At 41.5% G+C, this 23,826-nt stretch overlaps 1 protein-coding gene across 2 annotated transcripts in view; it reads left to right on the top strand.

Moving 5' to 3' along the window:
* LOC139420375 (dihydropyrimidine dehydrogenase a, tandem duplicate 1) overlaps positions 1-23,826 on the top strand; it is a 217,468-nt gene that overhangs the window by 48,111 nt on the left and 145,531 nt on the right. For both annotated transcript variants that reach the window (XM_071170409.1, XM_071170410.1), the window contains exons 4-5: positions 10,468-10,555; positions 16,475-16,636. In XM_071170409.1, coding sequence (XP_071026510.1) covers positions 10,468-10,555; positions 16,475-16,636 — 250 coding nt within the window. The remainder of the gene's footprint in view (positions 1-10,467; positions 10,556-16,474; positions 16,637-23,826) is intronic.

Raw genomic sequence — 23,826 nt, 5'->3', positions numbered from 1 at the left:
TACTCCTATTCAGGTTATTACCACTTGAACAACCTGGAACAAATACAATTGAGAAAGAATATAACCTCCTACATTTTGCCATTATTGACTTATATATCTGCTGTTGGTCAGTTGTACACTACAAATACATTCCATGATACTTATATTCGTTTTTGAATTTGACAATGGGACTGTGAACCGTTTGCTTAAGCAACTGTCCTTGTACTCAGATTCTGGTCTCTCAGTGTCAATGAACAACATAGAGACTGCAGTGTTGTGTAGTGTACAACCAACCAACAGCAGATATATAAGTCAATAATGGCAAAATGTAGGAGGTTATATTCTTTCTCAATTGCATTTGTTCCTGGTTGTTCCATCGGTAATAGCCCGAATACGAGTATATGACACGACTTTAATTGCTTGAGTTAACAAGGTTAGCTCCACTCCACCACCTTTAAGGTGAAGCAAATCAGAGCTGGTATATTCACCGCCTATCCCCGTGAACCTTTCACCCAAAGGCTAGTGCTAGAGTATACATCTAGGCAATAACAGAAATATTGGAGTGGAGATAAATTGTAAATCCTTAAATTATGTTTTTTCAGTGTGCTGAGTGACTTCATAGGGGTCGGGAGACCCCGCTCTTCAAAGAGCATATTTCCCCCAAAATGTCAGAGAGAATGAGGGAAGTGTAGGACTAATGGATTACGATACAATACATCCCAGCTTGTGAGAGAAGATAGATATCTCATCACCTGTATCGCTGCCTGCCGGTGATAACAGAAAGAGCGATGTTCAAGCTACATATTGTGTGGGCGGCAGATAGTCTAGCGGTTAGGAGCGTTGGGCCAGTAACCAAAAGGTTGCTGGTTCAAATCCCCCGAGCCGATTAGTTGAAAAATCTGTCTGCTAAATTAATAAAATGTTAAATGTGTGAGGGATATAAATCTGTCTGCTAAATTAATAAAATGTTTAATGTGTGAGGGATATACAGCCAAGCAGTTCTACAATTTTGATTCTTACTGAACTATACCTCATTGATTTGTAGAGGGTCCGCAATCCAAAAATATATATTTTTTATGCCATTTAGTATTCATTCATTTATAGACAACACGTGCAAAAACAAATGTCAGCTTTTAGGCCACTGTCAGTGTGAATTTTAAGTGTGTATAATAAAACACATATAGTCCTCCAGTCGTTAATGGTGACACAGTGGCACACATGCAGTAGTGTATTTATCTAGTAGTCCCTCTGCCTTTAAAGGTTGATTCTCTCTAGTCTATGCCCACACTGAACAGAACACGGGCTCTTTTTCACTGTTTACTGGGGTTGTTCCGCATTCCACAAGAGAGTCCACCTGTTAGCTGTGTTCATAGTGCCTTTAATTCATTCCATTCTAACCCCTTACTGGTAACCCTAGTAGCACACAGGAGTCCGGGCAAGGTAAACCACCTCCACATCCTTCCTCAAGCTCCCGTGTCCCCTGGGATAGTGGGGTAGAACGGAGGGAAGAGGGACAGCGGGTTTGTGTGGGTGTGGCTTTACAGAAAAAACACATGAATTTCATGTGATAACATGTGATCGCATGTAAAAGCAACATGTGATAACATGAAACTACACATGTGGAAACATGATCTCGTGTGAAATAAACTCAGCAAAAAAAAAGAAACAGACCTTTTTCAGGACCCTATCTTTCTAAGATAATTCGTAAACATCCAAATAACTTCACAGATCTTCATCGTAAAGGGTTTAAACACTGTTTCCCATGCTTGTTCAATGAACCATAAACAATTAATGAACATGCACCTGTGGAACGGTCGTTAAGACACTAACAGCTTACAGACAGTAGGCAATTAAGGTCACAGTTATGAAAACTTAGAACACTAAATAGGCCTTTCTACTGACTCTGAAAAACACCAAAAGAAAGATGCCCAGGGTCCCTGCTCATCTGTGTGAACGTGCCATAGGCATGCTGCAAGGAGGCATGAGGACTGCAGATGTGGCATTAACGGCAGTCACTGCGACTCATCGAAGCATATCACAGCATACCGCAGGCTATGCTGCAGTATGATGCAACTTTTAAATGAGGAACCACTATGTGTGTGTGGGTGTGTGTGGCACAGGGTCTCGTAAGGTCAATGTGAAGGTCAGAGTATGCCTCCGCATACACTTGAATTGCAGAGATGCTGTATATTCACATGATACACTCCCAATACACATCACACACACGCATGCACACACACACACACCTTCTCTGATCAGTGTAAAGGGAAAAACTGTCGGTCATGGGAGGAGGAGAGGGCAATATCATGCGGTGTGCCTACGCTGAAGGATGGCTGTCGTTGCCTTAAATGAAAGAGTGTGACTCTGAATCTGTGTATGTACTGCCGCCCATCGCTCTTCTCCTTCCCTTTGATTTGCTCTTATTGTACTCCTTTCCTCTGCCTCTGCCTGCTAGTGTACGGCTGTACTGGGCTATGAGTGATGAACTAGCCAGTGAGCACTATGCTGTGGATGCAGCCCGGGCCTTGTTGAATAGCTATATGAATTTCAATTGCAGTTCAAGAAAACACAGAGACCTTGGGTGTACTTTGAACGACCCTTGTCAATGCCCCATCGTCGGGAGATGATGGGATTTCTTTACTTGATTTCTTTCATTGTTGGAAACCTGGAAATCAAGGCTGAAACATTGGAGAAATTGAGAAATGTCCCTATTCAGGCTTCTCATTTTCAAACAATGACCGAATAGAATGACATTTGTATCATTTAAGAATAGGGCATATATATATATTTTTTTTCTCTTACGATATTGAGACCATATTTGTTTTTGCAGCCATTTTTCAATTGATTAAATTCCTGTATCCATCCCCGTGGGGCATATTTGGATGGTATTTGAAAGGCCTTCTCAGCCGTGTGGTCATAACCATTATCTTGTCAAAGGACTCTCTCTAAGATGAAAATCGTTGTCTTGTCTTTAGCTCTGTATTTCATTAAAACCCACTGTCTTTATATTTAGATGTTTCATTTTCCATCTGGGTGTTAGTGCCTCACTCCCATTTCACCCTCTGGTATGTGGGCACTTAGGAAACTTACAACAAAACATTTGCACATTTTAAAAACACACACTTCATGCCACACTCCCTCTGCAATCATTCTTAGGTCTGTAATGACATTCTTGCAAAGTGTGGGAGCTAGAAAAATATCCTAATCGTAAAGTTAAGCAACGTAAAAAGTGAACTGTTAGAGAGTATGGGTCTAAATATATATATATATATATATATATATATATATATATATATATATATATATATATATATATATATATATTTTGAAAATGTACAATTTTCTTTATGCTGTGCTCCACTGCCATGCCATAGTGCCCTGTGCGTAGGACAGAACCATCTCCACTAAGGAATTACAATCATCCACAGGAGGCTGCTGAAGGGAGGACGGCTCATAATAATGTTTGGAACGATGCAAATGGAATGGCGTCAAACATCTGGAAACTATGTACGATGTATTTGATATCATTCCACTGATTCCGCTCCAGCCATTATCAGAAGCTCGTCCTTCCCAATAATGTGCCACCAACCTCCTGTGCTATAATCACTAAGGAATTATCATGGCCCACACACATCCACACAGTTGTGAAGAGGGCACATCTGCACCTCTTCCCCATCAGGAGGCTGAAAAGATTCTACATTGTTCTATTGACTGGCTGCATCATCACTTGGTACAGCAACTGCGAGGCATCCGACCACAAGGCGCTACAGAGGGGGGTGAGTACGGCCCAGTACATCACTAGGGCCGAGCTCCCTGCCATGCAGGACCACTACGCCAGACGGGGTTAGAGGAAGGCCCAAAAACTTGTCAAAGACTCCAGCCACCCAAGCAATATCAGTGCACCAAGTCTGGAACCAACAGGACCCTTAACAGCTTCTATCCCCAAGCCATAAAGCTGTGAAACAAGACTGCTAAATAGCTAATTAAATGGCTACACGGACTACCTGCATTTACCTATTTTTGCACTAACTCTCTTGCACTGACTTTATGCACACACACTGGACCAATGTTCCCTCAATTTTTTGGGGGCACTGAGCAAATCTGGGGTCTTTTGAGTGGAAGTTTTGTGAGAATTTTGTACGACTGGCGCATGTTTACAATGAACACTGAGGCTGCACCCTTACAGTTTTAGACAGTAGCCAATAGGCTATTGTGGCTATTTGATCATAATGTAGGCCTACCAACAAAACCAATAGAGCGAATCCCAGAACATTTTCACATGGAAATAGCTTTTGATTTCTATAGTATAGCCTACAGTAGCCCATATGTGGTGTTCAATGCAGGACTATTGCATGAAACTTTGAAAAACGTTTTTACATTATGAAGGGTTTGACATGAATTTGTGATTTTTTTTTTTACTTGGTCTGTAACACCATGGGTAAAACAGGTGACTGACTGTACATTGCATTGTGTTGTATGATGCAATAAATCACGTTACAAAATAAAACATTATTATTACCATACAGAGAATTAGACAATGTAGGCTAATCCTCTGCCTATTGGTTTATTTGCATATTCAAGCCGGTCTCAAAATACAACACTGGCCCTTTAATTAAGACCAAAGCTTTTTACCTGACTGGCTTTTCAGACATCTTGAAATATAGCCTACAGGTGTTGTGCTCTTGTAGGAAGCAGAAACTCCACATTGCTGACCTATACTTATCTATAAAGGGGCTAATAACTAGCAAAGAATATCAACACATGTGCACATGCTCTGATCTGATCTGGGAAAAAAACTCGTTCACTCGCGGGTTATTGAAATACCGCTCGTGGGCTACCCCTGTCAAATATTGCGCTGTGGCTCTGGCTTTGCCTACAATAAAATCACAGACTCAATCTTGCAAAGTTAGATTTGTTTTGGTTTGTTGCATTGAAAATGGGTTATTTAATGTTGATTCGATCACAGGAAAAACGTTGAATAATATAGTGCAAACTAATTGGGTGAACTCAGTGAAGTTCAATCTCTTGCGTTTCTGTGCAGTCCTGGAGTAGGTGCGCGGCTGTGCACGCGCGCAGTTTAGAGGGAGCATTGCGCTGGACTCTACCCACACACTCACACTTACTTACACTGACATCCCAACACACACATACACACCCACTAAATACGCCCACACGCACACACATCACAGGCACACATGCATACTGATTACAAACACACACACACACACACACACACACACATTCACACTCATCACATACACTGCTGCTACTGCCTATCTATTCTGTTGCCTAGTCCCATTACCCCTACCTATACAGTATGCACCTAGCTACCTCAATTACCTCCATGCTACTGTTACTTGTTATTCATTTTTCAATGTGTATTTATTCCTCATGTCACTATTTCTATTTAATTTTACTTATTATTTTTTTTAATCTTAAACTGCATTGTTGGAAAGGACCTGTAAATAAGCATTTCACTGTTTGTCTACACATGTTGTTTTACAAAGCATGTGACAAATACAATTTAATTCCTACTGTCTCTCCCTGCCTGTGATCTGACCTAGGGTCCGGAGTTAGTAGACTGCCCACTGTGTTCAGTGGCTGTAGCTCTCATAACGCTGATCAGGTGTCAGGGCTATTGGACTAATTGTGGGATATTTACTGACCACATAGTCTGTGTGGTGTGGAGCTCACATCATCAAATCACTTACTGCTCTCTGCTGTCCTCTGCAGTTGGCAACTATTATCATCATTGGAGTCTAAATTATATTAAGAGTCTTTTCCTTCACGTAGAAATATGTGTCGAAGATTGTGTGTTGGTGAAGTCAGTGAGAGAAGCAAGATTTGAATGATTTGATTTTGTTGAATGGTGACTTGCTTGATGATTGTGTGACTTGGTTGTTTTAGTGTTCTCTGTTTTATTCTCACAAACACAAAGCATTACTGGGGCGGCAGGTAGCCTAGTGGTTAGAGTGTTGGGCCAGTAACCGAAAGGTTGCTAGATCAAATCCCTGAGCTGTCAAGGTAAAAATCTGTTGTTTTGCCCCTGAACAAGGCAGTTCCTAGGCTGACATTGTAAATAAGAATTTGTTCTTAACTGTCTTGCCTAGTTAAAAAAAATCTAAAAATTATTATTGTTTAATTTGGATAATGAATGTACTTTTTAAATTGTTTATTTTAATTGTTGATTTGAATATTAAGTATATTTCTCTCATTCCCCCACCACCACTCCCCCACCCCCGATAAAAAGCTAGACATTTAATTGCATGAACACTTTGACAGTTAAAGCAATTAAGGTGACAGGTGAGTGTGTTAAAAGCAGGATGTTCATTATAACCCCATACCTGTCTGTCCTGACAGCTCCTTAAATGCCTGCTGCTCCCAACCCTACCACGGCTCCACCGTGGCTCCTTTCATTTAATTTAACTCCCAGTTTCCACCATTTAGGGGGGAAAATGTGTCAATGGAACCCACGTCGGTTTGCCATTCTGTGTCAGGAAGTGCAAACAATGCCCTAAGCTTCACAGTTCTTTGCATTCAGGTCAGCGGAATATGACTGAATATGACTGCTGTGTCTTTCACAGAACGATTTCTACATGATCTGTTTGCGCAAGATTCTGTTTATTTTGATTGGGCGATGTTTGTAGATTTGGGTAAACGTCAGTTTAACAATTTAATGATAGTTATTGCTGACTAATAATAGGAAGGGCAAATGTAAATATTTTTTTTAACATGATGGCATAATTCTCCCCTTCTCACTCCCTCTCTTCTCTCTCTCCATACACCACATTTCCTGCCACTTGATGGAGGTGACATAACAGAAGTGGGGGGTGAAGAGCAGGCCTACATTCCTCCCTCCCTCCCTGTGTTATGCATTGTGGGGGTATTGTGTACAGCTGTTGTATATCCCCTGGCTGATCTGAGGCAGACCTCAGCAGGACAGCATTGACAGCTGTGACGGCTCGGCTGGTAACCGTTGGTACCCTGTGTGCGTGGCGTAACCTCGCCTCACCTGGGTCTGGTTCTGATATGTACTGAGAGAGCAACAGACAGAGAGAGAGAGAGAGACGCAGACAGAGAATATGGGCTGCAGGTCTAGTCTCATTGTGTCCGGATCCAGTCATAACTACAGCAGCTAATAACAATAATTATGTACACAGCATATGTTAATATCTACTATACTAATGTTATACTGTACTGATACTTGTACTGAACTGTAAAAGAAGGCAGCGTTACTATAACTGCTGTCCCTGGTGCTGATAGTGTGGCCTTGAATATGATTATGAGCCTCCAATTATCTTGTGACTTTTCAAATGGTTTTATCGAATACTTTAAACCATGGTTTTCTAAGGCTATAGGCAGTGCCTACAGGCAGTTGCAATATGTCAGATTTCACATAATATTACCAGGAGCTGCAGTTCGGTTCTGTGTAGTTTGTCAAAGGCTTCTATTGTCCACCTAATTGTCAGTTGACATTTCTCTTCCTGATTGTTATAGACATCAAATCAGTGGCGTGATAAGACTGGAAGGTATTATTTTCCGTATTACCACCTCATCATGAATATGAATGCAAACGACTAATTTCACAAAGATAACGGTGAACAGCTCTGTGTGTAGTGACAAAATAATTATTTGAGGGAAAAGCAATCATTTAAATTGCAAACCCCTTAGAGGTGTGTGGAGCTTTATTGAATTGCACATTTCTGTTGCTAGCTAATAATAATAGAAACAATGAATTAGGAGATTAGGTACCTGGCGCATATTGACGATTCATAACGTGCAGGAATCCACTCATCATACAGAGCATTCAAAGCACTGATTTATTAGGAGAAGAACAAGAAAAGAAACAACACAAAGCTAATCAGGCCACGTTTTAAGAGGGAGAGATGGGTCTATGTTGAAGTGACTGTGTTCTAGAGAGTGTAACGCAGGTGCTGCCTGCTGTACCTCCTAGATAGAGGAGAGAGAAAAAGTCCTCCTTAGAGAAGCTGTGTGGTGTGTAGCTCTGTGTGCCCCAGTGTATTGCTGTGACCTAGAGCGATTCTTGAACAAATAAGATTGCCTTTGTGTGTGCATTATTTTCTGTTGACATTTGCTAAGCGCTAGCCAGGGCTGCTGCTGGCCGGGGGAGATAGATAGAGGAGGGTCTATAATGTGTCTGTATCGGCCCAGGCTCTTTTAATGTTACCTTGAGAAGAGAGGATAAGAGGAGGTGTGTGTGTGTGTGTGTGTGTGTATATATATATATATATATATATATATGAGAGAGAATATATATATATATATATATATATATATATATATATAGAGAGAGAGAGAATATATATATATAGATAGAGGGAGTGTTACTTGGACTTTTTCTTGTCTTTTTTTTCACACCAACAATAATCTTTCGGAGAGGCGAGACAGTGTACTGAAGGTGCCCTCCCTCCCACAGATTTTCATTTATGTATCTGTTAGATCTCATCTTTATTAATGCCTCGATGCAATTTCACCTGGAGTGAAAACACAAAAGCTATAATGTATATTTTTTACAGGAAATGTATGTTATATTAATATTTGAGAGGGTTGCACATTCAAATAGGTCAGAAATGTGAGTATTATGTATTCTGCATTGTTTTGACGTGTGTATGTTTGTCGATGCCAAACCCACCCCTGGTGTGTGTGACCAAAGATTTCTATTTTCATGTTATCTGGCCTGGAGTTTGATACACACCATTGGCACTTGTTTTGGAACTGGTGCTATGAAAATAGAGCTCTTTGGCCACGCAGACCAGGGGTGGGTTTGGCGTTGAAAAACAGAAGCATATTTATAAAAGTACCTCATACCTAATTATAGTGGTGGATCTTTGATGTTACGGGGCTATTTTGCTTCCACTGGTCCTGGGGCCCTTGTCAAGGTCAATGGCATCATGAACATTACTAAGTACCAGGACATTTTCTCCAAAAACCTGGTTACGTCTGCCAGGAGAATGGCACTTGGCTGCAAGTGGCTCTTCCAGCATGACAATAACCCCAAGATCCACAAATAAATTGTTAATTGTCCACAAAATCTACATCCGGACTTGAACCCCATTGAAAACATGGTTTGAATTGAATCTGTATGGAGGAATGGTCAAAGATCCCTCACAATGTGTTCTTCAATCTCCTAAAATATAGAAAAATGCTCCTTTTCGTTATCCTCGCAAGGGTAAGGTTCTTGAGTATTGAAAACAGGGGTGGCAATCATTTTTACCCCTATCTTTTCTTATTGAACTTTTTAACTTGTCAAACACAATCTCTTTCTCTGAGTAATTGTATTGGTATAAATTAACACAATTCACACAAAAAAAAATGCATACAATACAGCTCAGTATTTGTATTATTTATTTTATACGGTCTTTTTTGCTCATCTTTATCAAGGGTGACAATAATTATGGACCCCACTGTATATATTTTTGTGTGGATGCGTGCCTCTGTGTGTTTGTGTGTGGCTCTTCCTCTCTCCGAGATCCCTCAGTAGCCCGTCCTCCAGTGTTAATCATTGACCTTCAGATTACAACATGATTCAAGCTCATTTCTCCAGAGCCTTTCAGCTCTTTGCATTTCGTGTATGTATGTCCTTCCCTCTGCCCCATTCGGCCCCATTCATTGTGCTTCGTCTCCAGTTATTCTTTGGGCTGAGATACACTGCCGCAATATCCATTATGCTATGGGCTAAAGCATAATTTATTGTCAAATGAAAAAATGGGTCAACAGTGATGTCAGTTGATGATCAACCACCCAGGTTTAATAAAACATCTTGCTGTGGTGTGTCTGTGTGAGTGTATGTGTGCACGTTGCGAGTGTGCATGCACTGCGTGTGTGTGTGATTTCAGGGCCGTGGCGGCCGTCTACCTGGCTACAGCCCCTCTATAATTGCCCTGCTGTCAGGGTGATAAGTGGTATTAATGGCGGACTGGTGCACTCTGCTCTGCACTGAGCTCAGGGAATTGCAAGTTGGGATTATTATAGGTGTCTAGCTGGAGTGGAGAGGGGGGTTCTCTCTCTTCTCTCTCCTCTCTCTCTTCTTCATCTCACTCTTTTTTTCTCTTTTCTGATTTTCAATTTTATTTTTTCTCTTTCTCTCATTCTTCTTTCTCTTTTTTCTTCCTATTTTTTATTTTATATCTTTCTCTCACTCTTATTATTATTATTATAGTTTCAACCACTCTGTTTTCAACCTTTCTCTCTCTCTTTCTTTCTTTCCTTCTCGCTTTCTTTCTCTCTCTCTCTTTCTTTCTTTCTCTCGTTCTCTTTCTCTCGTTCTCTCTCTCTTTCTCTCTTTCTTTCTCTTTCTTTCTCTCTTTTTTTCTTTTTCTCTTTTTCTCTCTCTCTTTTTCTCTCTCCGTCTTTCTTTCTTTCTGCCTAATCATCTTGAGAAAAAAATGGAAGACTCCCTTCATTCTTTCATTACTCACACATTTAACAGCTCACTAACATCAACTTTTTTCTCATCCTGTTTTGTAGGTGCCTGAAATGTGCAGATGCCCCATGTCAGAAAAGTTGCCCTACCAACCTGGACATCAAGTCATTCATTACCAGTATTGCCAACAGGGTAAACGTTCACTTCCTTTCTATTCTAAATGACACAAATTATTAATATGAAAGCTTTGATATGCCAAATTGTTAATCAATTTATTAGTGTCTTATCATTACTATTTTTACTAAAACATCTGTAATATCACTTAGAAAATCTAAATATAATACAAAAAGACTGTGATTGGTGTAGACATGGGCTTGGTATTTGATTGGTTGAGATATGGGCTTGGGATAATTACATCCCCCAGCCCAGTAACAGCCAGCTGTATTCAGAGAAAGAGAGAGAGAGCCCCAGACCTGAGCTCTGAGCTCAGAGAGGAACAGCTCTAATTGATGTCTTCTGCCAGGGTAAAAGCAGTACATGGTATAAATATAGCCCTATATGTTGCCTCCATCCATATGATCAAGGCCAGACACACAGCCTCACACTGGCATGCCGAATTGCTATTTAATGATGCTCTGTAAACAAACCTGCATAATATATGCTGTGTCTGATAAGAATAGTTGTTTACAGTGAAGTTATAGGACGTTGTGAATGGGAGAAACCTTATAAAACAGATCAAATCAGTCATTTCAGTGTCCTTGTAGATGAAAGTGGTGAAATAAACAGTTAGGCTATCTCAGTGTTGTTATAGAGGGAAACAAATATGAAAGGGTTTTTAATCTAGGACTCCTCCTGTCATTTCATGATCTAATGTATGCCTTAGACAAGCTAATATTATATGTGTGGGCAACATTATTTGCATGGCATAATAGGTGCATACTACTATTTTTACATTTCTGTTATTGTTTCTTGTTGGAAAACCCAAACGACCGGAGGGATTTGAACGAATATTGTCTCTCCTTGCCTATAGCTACTTTTACTTCTATGACTGTTAATTTTCGATGGTAGGGAACCTTATATGGATATTGAGGCTTTTACATTTGACTTAAGCAGGGAACTCATTATCATTCAGTTATGGAATAATTTTATTGATATAATATTTGACAAATAAAGGTGATTATTAGGTTTACACAGAGCAGGAAGCTTAAATCTTGAATATTTACTGCAATACAACAGTGTCCTTGATTTTGATTGGCTCCACATTTCCCTAATAAAATAACTTTATAATGGAGTTATGCTCTCTTTAATGACATTTATTGTAGGGTTTCCTATATTATCCTTGCCAGTGAAAATTAAATAAATTATATAGGGTTATAGAACTGTTATGAGTTCTATCAAGTCTGTTGCCATTCTAAATGAGAATTATTCTTACATTTCTGTTATTTAGTTTTTAAATACTATTATATAAACTACAATATACAGTACCAGTCAAATGTTTGGACACCTACTCATTCAAGGGTTTTTATTTTATTTTTACAATTACTATTTTCTACAATGTAGAATAATAGTGAAGACATCAACTATTAAACTACACATATGGAATCATGTAGTAACCAAAAAAGTGTTAAACAAGTCAAAATATATTTTAGATTTTAGATTCTTCAAAGTAGCCACCCTTTGCCTTGATGACAGCTTTGCACACTCTTGGCATTCTCTCAACCAGCTTCACCTGGAATGCTTTTTAAACAGTTTTGAAGTAGTTCCCCCATATGCTGAGCACCTGTTGCCTGCTTTTCCATCACTCTACAGTCCAACTCATCCCAAACCATCTCAATTGGGTTGAGGTCAGGTGACTGTAGTGGCCAGGTAATCTGACACAGCACTCCACCACTCTCCTTCTTGGTCAAATAGCCCTTATACAGCCTGGAGGTGTGTTGGGTCATTGTCTTGAAAAGCAAATGATAGTCCCACTAAGCGCAAACCAGATGGGATGGTGTATCGCTGCAGAATGCTGTGGTAGCGTTGCTGGTTACGTGTCTACTTACCACCACAAACCGATGCTGGCGTTATGATTGCACTCAACGAGCTGTATAAGGCCATAAGCAAACAAGAAAATGCTCATCTAGAAGCGGCGCTCCTAGTGGCCGGGGACTTTAATGCACGCAAACTTAAATCCGTTTTACCTCATTAAAACTCTAGACCACCTTTACTCCACACACAGAGACGCTCCCGTGTGGTGCAGCAGTCTAAGGCACTGCATCTCAGTGCAAGAGGCATCACTACAGTCCCTGGTTCGAATTCAGGCTGAATCACATCTGGCCATGATTGGGAGTCCCATAGGACGGTGCACAATTGGCCCAGCATCGTCCGGGTTTGGCTTGGGTAGGCCGTCATTGTAAATAAGAATTAGTTATTACTGACTTGTCTAGTTAAATAAAGGTTAAAATGAAAATACAAAGCTCTCCCTAACCCTCCATTTGACAAAACTGACCATAATTATATCCTCCTGATTCCTGCCTACAAGCATAAACTAAAGCAGAAATTACCAGTGACTCGCTCAATACGGAAGTGGTCAGATGACGCGGACGCTTCGCTACAGGACTGTTTTGCTTGCGCAGACCAGAATAATAGTTCCGGGATTCATCCAATAACTTTGAGGAGTATACCACCTCAGTCACCGTCTTTATCAATGAGTGCATCGACGATGTCATCTCCACAGTGACCGTACATACATATCCCAACCAAAAGCCATGGATTAAAGGCAACATCTGCACAGAGCTAAAGGCTAGAGCTGCCGCTTTCAAGGAGCGGGACACTAATCCGGACGCTTATACAAACCATCAAACAAACAAAGCGTCAATACAGGACTAAGATTGAATCGTACTACACTGGCTCTGATGCTCGTCGGATGTGGCAGGGCTTGCAAACTATTACGGACTAGAAAGGGAAACCCAGCCGCGAGCTGCCCAGTGACGCGAGCCTACCAGACTACCTAAATGCATTTTATGCTCGCTTCTAGGCAAGCAAAACTGAAGCATGCATGAGAGCACCAGCTGTTCCGGAAGACTGTGTGATAACGCTCTCGTTAGCTGATGTGAGCAAGACCTTTAAACAGGTCAACATTCACAAAGCCGAGGGGCCAGACGGATTACCAGGACGTGTACTCAAAGCATACGCGGACCAACTAGCAAGTGTCTTCACTGACATTTACAACCTCTCCCTGACCGAGTCTGTAATACCTACATGTTTCAAGCAGACCACCATAGTCCCTGTGCCCAAGGAAGTGAAGGTAACCTGCCTAAGTGCTTTGAAAGGCTGGTAATGGCTCACATCAACACCATCATCCTGGAAAACCTAGACCCACTCCAATTTGCATACCACCCCAACAGATCCACAGATGATGCAATCTCAATCGCACTCCACACTACCCTTTCCCACCTAGACAAAAGGAACACCTATGTGGGAATTATGTTAATTGACTACAGCTCAGTGTTCAATACCATAGTGCCCACAAAGCTCATCACCAAGGTAAGGACCCTGGGACTAAACACCTCCCTCTGCAACTGGGTCCTTGACTACTTGACGGGCTGCCCCATAGGTGGTAAGGGTAGGCAACAACATATCTGCCAAGCTGATCCTCAACACGGGGGCCCCTCAGGGTGCGTGCTTAGTCCCCTCCTGTACTCCCTGTTCACCCACGACTGCATGGCCAAGCACAACTCCAACACCATCATTAAGTTTGCTGACAGCATATCGGGAGGAGGTCAGAGACCTGGCAGTGTGGCGCAAGGACAACAACCTCTCTCTCAACGTGAGCAAGACAAAGGAGTTGATCATGGACTATAGGAAAATGAGGGATGAACAGGTCCCCATTCACATCCTCGGGGCTGTAGTGGAGCAGGTCGAGAGTCTCAAGCCCTTTTGTGTCTACATCACCAACAAACTATCATGGTCCAAACATACAAAGACAGTCGTGAAGAGGGCACGTCAACACCTTTTCCCCCTCAGGAGACTTAAAGATTTGGAATGGGTCCCCAGATCCTCAAAAAGTTCTACAGCTGCACCATCGAGAGCATCTTGACTGGTTGCATCACCGCCTGGTATGGCAAGTGCTCTGCATCTGACCGTAAGGTGCTCCATATGGCAGTGCGTACGGCCCAGTACTTCACTGGGCCCAAGCTTCCTGCCATCCAGGACCTACAGTTGAAGTTGGAAGTTTACATACACTTACGTTGAAGTCATTAAAACTCGTTTTTCAACCACTCCACAAATTTCTTGTTAACAAACTATAGTTTTGGCAAGTCTGTTAGGACATCTACGTTGTCTGTTAGGACATCTACAAGTAATTTTTCCAACAATTGTTTACAGACAGATTATTTCACTTCATTATTCACTGCATCACAATTCCAGTGGGTCAGAAGTTTACATACACTAAGTTGACTGTGCCTTTAAACAGCTTGGAAAATTACAGAAAATGATGTCATGGCTTTAGAAGCTTCTGATAGGCTAATTGACATCATTTGAGTCAATTGGAGGTGTACCTGTGGTTGTATTTCAAGGCCTACCTTCAAACTCAGTGCCTCTTTGCTTGACATCATGGGAAAATCTAAAGAAGCCAGCCAAGACCTCAGGGAAAAAAAATGTAAACGCCTGAAGGTACCACGTTCATCTGTACAAACAATAGTACGCAAGTATAAACACCATGGTACCACGCAGCCATCATACCGCTCAGGAAGGAGACACGTTCTGTCTCCTAGAGATGAACGTACTTTAGTGTGAAAAGTGCGAATCAATCCCAGAACAACAGCAAAGGACCTTGTGATGATGCTGGATGAAACAGGTACAAAAGTATCTATATCCACAGTAAAACGAGTTCTATATCGACATAACCTGAAAGGCCGCTCAGCAAGGAAGAAGCCACATCTCCAAAACTGCCATAAAAAAAGCCAAACTTCGGTTTGCAACTGCACATGGGGACAGAGATTTGTACTTTTTGGCTCTCTTCGATGTCGGCTCTTCCTATCATTGTGAAGGTGTATGTAAACTTCCGACTTATGTCCCCCAAGTCATAGTCTGTTCTCTCTGCTACCGCACGGAAGGTTCAAAAGCCTCCTTAACAGCTTCTACCCCCAAGCCATAAGACTGCTGAACAATTAATCATCATTGACACCCCCCACGCTTTGTTTTTACACTGCTGCTTCTCGCTGTTTATTACCTATGCATAGTCACTTTACCCCTACCTACATGTACAAATGACCTTGACTAACCTGTACCCCAGCACATTGACTTGGTACCAGTACCCCCTGTATTCTTATGTCATTTTCTTGTTACTTTTTTATTTGATAGTTTCTTAACTTCATTTTTTTCGAACTACATTGTTTGTTAAGGGCTTGTAAGTAAGCATTTCACGGTAAGGTTTACCTGTTATATTCAGCGCATGTGACAAATAAAATTGTATTTTATTTGAGCGTTGTACTGGTGTGTATTCTCTGAAAGTAAGGCACATCTAATGAAGTCTTTATTTCAATCCAGGTTTCTCTGGAGATGGAATATTAAGTTATTTATATCACCAGAGGGGTAGAGGGGGACCTGAATCAGTGATTTTGACCAGATAGACAGATCACCTGAAGAAATAGAGCACCTTACGTATTCGCCTATAGTCACAACTGTTTATAACTATAATCAAAATGACCTTAGATATATGCTTAGATCCAGTCAAAACAGTTCGTAAAAGTCTGTCGGTACTATGAGTACTTGGTAGAACTGTAATACAAAAACCAGATACCCTCTGAAAGTACACACAGTTGCTGTAGTGGTTTGTGTTATCCCCCTAAATTATTATACGGAAAATGTTATCTAAATACCAAAATTACTATAATATCATCCAATATTCTATATGTGCTGCTTGTTTTTACATTTTGGGTGCTATACCATTGGTTTGAAGTGACAGGATTCGGTCAGGCTTTTTGAAGCAGTTATTATCACATAAATATGACATTTCCTTCCAAATCCTGAAAACTGCCTGTGTGTGTTCCTGTGTGTGCCTGTGTGTGTTCCTGTGTGTGCCTGTGTCTTCTGTGTGAGTGCCTGTGTCTTCTGTGTGTGTTCCAGAACTACTATGGGGCGGCGAAGTCGATCTTGTCAGACAACCCCCTAGGCCTGACTTGTGGCATGGTGTGCCCGACCTCTGACCTCTGTGTGGGGGGCTGTAACCTCTACGCCTCTGAGGAAGGACCAATCAACATCGGGGGGCTCCAGCAGTTCGCCACTGAGGTATGGGTGTTGTAGTCCTCTTTAACCCGTTCTGTAGTCCTCATCAGACTCACTTGGACACATGACTTGAACTGCTTGATTCACCTCGATACACACTGACAGGTATTCTGGACATTCATTTGATTCACATTATGAGATACGAATGAGTTGTGTTAGAAATGTTAGAAATGAGGCTTACAAAACACATTTCTTTCACTTATGTGAAAGGAAATACTTTTTCACATCGTTTTAATTGATTAATGTCTTTGCCAGAATGAAGCAAGGTTGAGCTCAAGCCACCCCCTCACACACATCCAGTTTGAGAAGTCTGACAAGCTGCTACCTGTACAGTTAGTAGTGATGGTGTTTTGATACATTTTAGAAGGAGTGTAGATGATAAGGAGTGTACACTATATGTAGAGACACATCAGGTGTATGGGTGGATGGATAGGCTGTTGGGCTGCAGGACTGTGTTAGGGTGAAGCCATTGAGTAGGTGTATTTCTGACTGGGTATAAAAACCAGCCAGCTGTTGATAGTTAGCAGTGAGTACCTTTTAACAATGTGATTGTTACAGATACCACGGTCTGCTTATAATTGATGTTTTAACATTTCTGCTGTAACGTTGTGTGTACATTTATATCTATTCCACATGTAAATGTGTACATAGAATATATACAGCAACAGCATTATCTTACCACATGTTGCAACATTGTTACACCTCTATGCAGTCTTTGGCATGTCTTTTTAGGTTTTTAACATACACATTATCCTGGATCTTCAGAACAGCTCAAGCAATTACCATATAGTTTCTTACTCACTACTGCACTGTTAACCACTGATATTGTATTTGTATACGTCATTACGTTAACCTGCTGCTTCTCTGCACTCTACTGTACTACCCTGCTCTTTACTCTGCACTCTACTGGACTACCCTGCTCTTTACTCTGCACTCTACTGTACTACCCTGCTCTTTACTCTGCACTCTACTGTACTACCCTGCTCTTTACTCTGCACTCTACTGTACTACCCTGCTCTTTACTCTGCACTCTACTGTACTACCCTGCTCTTTACTCTGCACTCTACTGTACTACCCTGCTCTTTACTCTGTACTCTACTGTACTACCCTGCTCTTTACTCTGCACTCTACTGTACTACACTGCTCTTTACTCTGTACTCTACTGTACTACACTGCTCTTTACTCTGCACTCTACTGTACTACCCTGCTCTTTACTCTGTACTCTACTGTACTACCCTGCTCTTTACTCTGCACTCTACTGTACTACACTGCTCTTTACTCTGTACTCTACTGTACTACCCTGCTCTTTACTCTGCACTCTACTGTACTACCCTGCTCTTTACTCTGCACTCTACTGTACTACCCTGCTCTTTACTCTGTACTCTACTGTACTACCCTGCTCTTTACTCTGCACTCTACTGTACTACACTGCTCTTTACTCTGTACTCTACTGTACTACACTGCTCTTTACTCTGCACTCTACTGTACTACCCTGCTCTTTACTCTGCACTCTACTGTACTACACTGCTCTTTACTCTGTACTCTACTGTACTACCCTGCTCTTTACTCTGTACTCTACTGTACTACCCTGCTCTTTACTCTGTACTCTAATGTACTACCCTGCTCTTTACTCTGCACTCTACTGTACTACCCTGCTCTTTACTCTGCACTTTACTGTACTACCCTGCTCTTTACTCTGTACTGTACTACACTACTCTGCACTCTACTGTACTACACTACTCTTTACTCTGCACTCTACTGTACTACACTGCTCTTTACTCTGTACTCTACTGTACTACCCTGCTCTTTACTCTGTACTGTACTATACTGCTCTTTACTCTGTACTCTACTGTACTACCCTGCTCTTTACTCTGTACTGTACTACACTACACTACTCTGCACTCTACTGTACTACCCTGCTCTTTACTCTGTACTGTACTACACTGCTCTTTACTCTGCACTCTACTGTACTACACTGCTCTTTACTCTGTACTCTACTGTACTACCCTGCTCTTTACTCTGTACTGTACTACACTACTCTGCACTCTACTGTACTACACTACTCTTTACTCTGCACTCTACTGTACTACCCTGCTCTTTACTCTGTACTGTACTACACTGCTCTTTACTCTGTACTCTACTGTACTACACTACTCTTTACTCTGTACTCTACTGTACTACACTACTATTTACTCTGCACTCTACTGTACTACACTGCTCTTTACTCTGTACTGTACTACACTACTCTGCACTCTACTGTACTACACTGCTCTGTACTCTACTGTACTACACTGCTCTGTACTCTACTGTACTACACTACTCTGCACTCTACTGTACTACACTACTCTGTACTCTACTGTACTACACTGCTCTTTACTCTGTACTCTACTGTACTACACTGCTCTTTACTCTGTACTGTACTACACTACTCTGCACTCTACTGTACTACACTACTCTGCACTCTACTGTACTACTCTACTCTGTACTCTACTGTACTACACTGCTCTTTACTCTGTACTCTACTGTACTACACTGCTCTTTACTCTGCACTCTACTGTACTACACTGCTCTTTACTCTGCACTCTAGTCTGTACAGCATTGTACTCTACTGTGCTGCTCAGTGCTGTGTTTCCCTTCATTGTACATTACATGGTCCTATCTCTTCTCCCCATAACGGGTGAGGAAGTGGTGTGCTGCAGCATCAAGCTCAGTATTAATGGGGCCTCTCAACCCGTTGTTATGGCGTCAGTACAGCCCTCTGCCAATAAAGTCAAAATTCTCCCCTTATTTATCCTCCAAGCCTAACCTTCTGGTATGATAAACATCAGATTCACCATTAGGAACCGGCTGGTGGAAAGAGGGATGGGGGAGGAAATAGAAGTAAAAACCAGGGAGAAGACAGCAGAACAGAGAATTATGCAAGATGTCAAAGTCAACACAGATGACTTAGTTATGACCCAGTGTAAAGCAGACGTAAGGAATGGGAGAATCTTTCTTTCATGTTTAAAACATATAGGCTGCAGGAGTCAATGCCAACTGAAATTCATTTTACTGTATGTTCTAAAGAAAAAGGACTAACAAAGAAGGGAAATGGAAGAAATACACAGTGCCAAGAAGTCCTTTAAAGGAATGCTGTACATATCTATTTTAGTGGTAAATAGATATGAGAGGAGATGTGTTGATGTTCTTCATGTGCCATGACCGTTATCACTGATGACAGGAGTCTGTGTAAAGCTACATGTTTTTGAACTGCTATACGCTACATTTGTTTCATCATGTGTGCTACTATCTTTTCCCCCTAATTCTTCCTCATGGTGAATAATGATTAGAACATCAAGTGTGTGTGTGTGTGTGTGTGTGTGTGTGTGTGTGTGTGTGTGTGTGTGTGTGTGTGTGTGTGTGTGTGTGTGTGTGTGTGTGTGTGTGTGTGTGTGTATTTGTGTGTGTGTGTGTATTTGCGTGTGTGTGTGTATTTGCGTGTGTGTGTGTATTTGCGTGTGTGGGCATGTGTGTGTGTGATTACGTGTGTGTGTGTGTGGGTGTGTGTGCGTGTGGGCATGTGTGTGTGTGTGATTACGTGTGTGTGTGTGTTCATGGTGTAGCTCCGAGATAATCAGGATATCTGTTCCCTTCATTGTGGTGGTGAGCTTTATTTAGTTCCATGGTAACAGCTAATTAAAGTGAAATGTCAGAGATGGTGTGTGGGCTTGAATTGCTGCCTTTGACCCACACATCATCTTGTAGGGCTGCCTGCTGCTAAGGATGCATTTCCTCTACAGTAACGAACTCTTTCATTCTGGAGAGAGTTCAACAAGACTAGTACATTCTGAGGAATGGATGTAAATGGTCTTACTTATTCTACGTACTGTAGATGGAAGGAATCTTACACTTCTACAAAATGACTGAATTATCATTATTGGACGCATATCGACAAAATCCTACACTTTTACAAATTGAATGAATGGTTCTGCAGGTATATGAAAGGCACATAATTGTGAGCATGTCACTTTACCTACGTTGCCGTTATGTAACTGTAACCAACTGTACTGTAGGTGTGCTCAGCCCAATTAAATTGTACTATTCCGTAGTTAAAGGTAGAGTACATGCATAGACAACACAGAGCTACTGAATGAAGAACGGCATAACGAGATCACTTTGTATGAGAGGAAGTCAAGATGACAAAACGGGTGCCTGTATACACCTTCAATCTATTGTGACGTGGATGATTATCTTTGCATGTTAGTCTGTTAATTTCCCTCTATTGCTTTAGAACAATGAGACAAACACGCACAACGAGAGGAAGGTTGGCACGCGAGCTTTGCCAGGCGGTTGGATTCTTTAATCAGTGCGTTTATCATCCTCTCAGGTACTGTATATGTCGTGCGTTTTAGATCCTGTTCTTTAGCTACAGGAACGGAGTACAACAGTACAACAAAACAGTTCATTTCTAGCCATCTCGCACACCTTTCCTCCTCCTGCCTTCTCTTCCTATCGAGACTAATCTAGTGGCACATCTCAGAAAGCAAGAGAAGCTCACGCTAAAGTTTCATTACTTCCTAAAGGATAAAAGGCACAATTACAAAAGCCTTCCGTCCGCTCCCTTCTCTTCTCTCTCTCGCTGCCTGCCACATCTGCTGTGACTACTATACATCTCTATCATGTGGCAGCTCTCCTCTCTCCTTAAATGGGAAAGGTCAGGGCGGTTATCTAGCAGATAATTAGATAAGCTCAGGAAGAAGAGAAAGAGAAGGGGGCTATCTGGGCGATCGCTGCTCAGCTTCTATCAGCTCCATTCAGCCTGCGCTCCATGCTCCTAGCTCTAGTCCTCTCAACATTACTGATAAAGTCAAAGCCACCTTTCATTTAGGCTTTATTCTTCTCCTAATCTTATAGTGGATATAAGCGTATTAGTGTCTACCTAGAGTCTGGCACTGAGGTGCATAATATGGCCTGAATGACAGTGTTACTGTTAACTCTCAGTAGTTCAGACAGACCAGAGGGGAGTTGTCTTGTGAAAGCAGTATTGATGTGTCCAGTTTGTTATGATGATAAGCACTGGGCAGGGGAGAGTCATGTTTCACCCGTTGAAGCTGGATGATGCTTTTGATTGATGCTGCTGTATGCGTGTGCTGTGTGCTTATTGTACCCAGTGCTACCCACACATCTAAAATGTGACGCAAAGCTAGCACCGCAGCAGTAGTAGTTCAATTAGTAGGTGTTCAATTAGTGTGTTCAATTAGAGTGTGAGAAGAATTAGAAAAACAGAGATGGGTGTTTTGAATAACAAGGCCTCGGAACTGCTCTTAAGCACTATTAAAAATGCATTGTCATGCAGCAATTTGGGCTTCACAGTTCATGAAACACATGAATAACTAAATGAATATCACCTAAAGCTCAGGCATAATATTGCAGTAACAATTTGAGGCTTCATGTATTGATCTAGATCATCTTATTAAGGAGACAAAGGATCCTCACTCTCATTTCACCCCTAATTATTGATATGTTGCTGCTACAGCATTCTCTTTCACCTGTTTGTGTTGCAGTAGTCTATATTTCTCTTGAAAATCATCAGTGAACATGGTGCATTACAGAAGCTATCTGATTAATGTTGTTTTCTCTCCATATTATTCTAGTAGATGACTCTAGGGCTAGTTATTTAACAAGCCAGTGTGGTGTAGTCCCATAGATAGCTTTTAGTTGGGCAGACCATGTTCTAATTTGATTGGAGTTTTGAACCGTTTTGTATTGAACACTTCCTGGTTTTAGCATGGCCAGGATAAATGAACACCCCTGCCATACAGTAAGTCAGTCTAGACAGGCATTGGCAGGCGTTGCTAGTACTGGATGGGGATAAACCAAGCATGAATGAGTAGAACAAATGACACAGGACGAAAGGTTTTGGAACTGGTTGTGGTTCATTAATGATGACCTACAGTGCCTTCGGAAAGTATTTCGACCCCTTGATTTTTTTCCACGTTTTGTTACGTTACACCCTTATTCTAAAATTGAACTACATTTGTTTTTTTCAATCTACACACAATACCCCATAATGACAAAGCAAAAGACGTTTTTATTTTGTATTTTAAATATTACATTTACATAAGTATTCAGACCCTTTACTCAGTACTTTGGTGAAGCATCTTTGGCAGAGATTACAGCCTCAAGTCTTTTGGGGTATGATGTTACAAGCTTGGCACACCTGAATTTGGGGAGTTTCTCCTGTACTTCTTGGCAGATCCACTCAAGCTCTGCCAAGTTGGATGGGGAGCAATGCTGCACAGCTATTTTCAAGTCTCTCTAGAGATGTTAGATCGGGTTCAAGTCCGTGCTCTGGCTGGGCCACTCAAAGACATTCAGAGACTTGTCCCAAAGCCACCTTCGACCCAGTCTGAGGTCCTGAGTGCTCTGGAGCAGGTTTTCATCAAGGATCTCTCTGTACTTTGGTCCGTTCATCTTTCCCTTGATGCTGACTAGTCTCATAGTCCATGCCACTGAAAAACATCCCCACCCCATGATGCTGCCACCACCATGCTTCACCGTAGGGATGGTACCAGGCTTCTTCCAGACATGACGTTTGGCATTCAGGCCAAACAGTTCAATCTTGGTTTCATCAAATCATAATCAAATCCTATTTTATTTGTCACATGCCACGAATACAACAGGTGTACGGTGAAATGCTTACTTACAAGCCCCTTAATCAACGATGCAGTTCAAGAAATAGAGTTGAGAAAATGTTTACTAAGTAAACTGAAGTGAATAAAAATAAAAGAAAATCTAAAAGTAACACAAGAAGATTACATAACAATAACGAGGCTACGTACAGGGGGTACCGGTACCAAGTTATCAGACCAGAGAATCTTGTTTCTCATGGTCTGAGAGTCCTTTAGGTGACTTTTGGTCAACTCCAAGCGGGCTGTTATGTGCCTTTTACTGAGGAGTAGCTTCCGTCTGGCCACTCTACCATAAAGGCCTGATTGGTGGAGTGCTGCATTGATGGTTGTCCTTCTAGAAGGTTCTTCCATATCCACAGAGGAACTCCGACCATGAATTCTTGGTCACCTCTCTGACAAAGACCCTTCTCCCCTGATTGCTCAGTTTGGCTTGGAGGTCAGCTCCAGGAAGAGTCTTGGTGGTTCCAAACTTTTTCCATTTATGAATGATGGAGGCCACAGTGTTCTTGGGGACCTTCAATG

The sequence above is a fragment of the Oncorhynchus clarkii genome, chromosome 11 (genome assembly GCF_045791955.1).
Source record: "Oncorhynchus clarkii lewisi isolate Uvic-CL-2024 chromosome 11, UVic_Ocla_1.0, whole genome shotgun sequence".
Lineage (NCBI taxonomy): Eukaryota > Metazoa > Chordata > Actinopteri > Salmoniformes > Salmonidae > Oncorhynchus > Oncorhynchus clarkii.
Note: the sequence above shows the minus strand (reverse complement) of the source record. Positions and strands in the feature narration are given on the sequence as shown.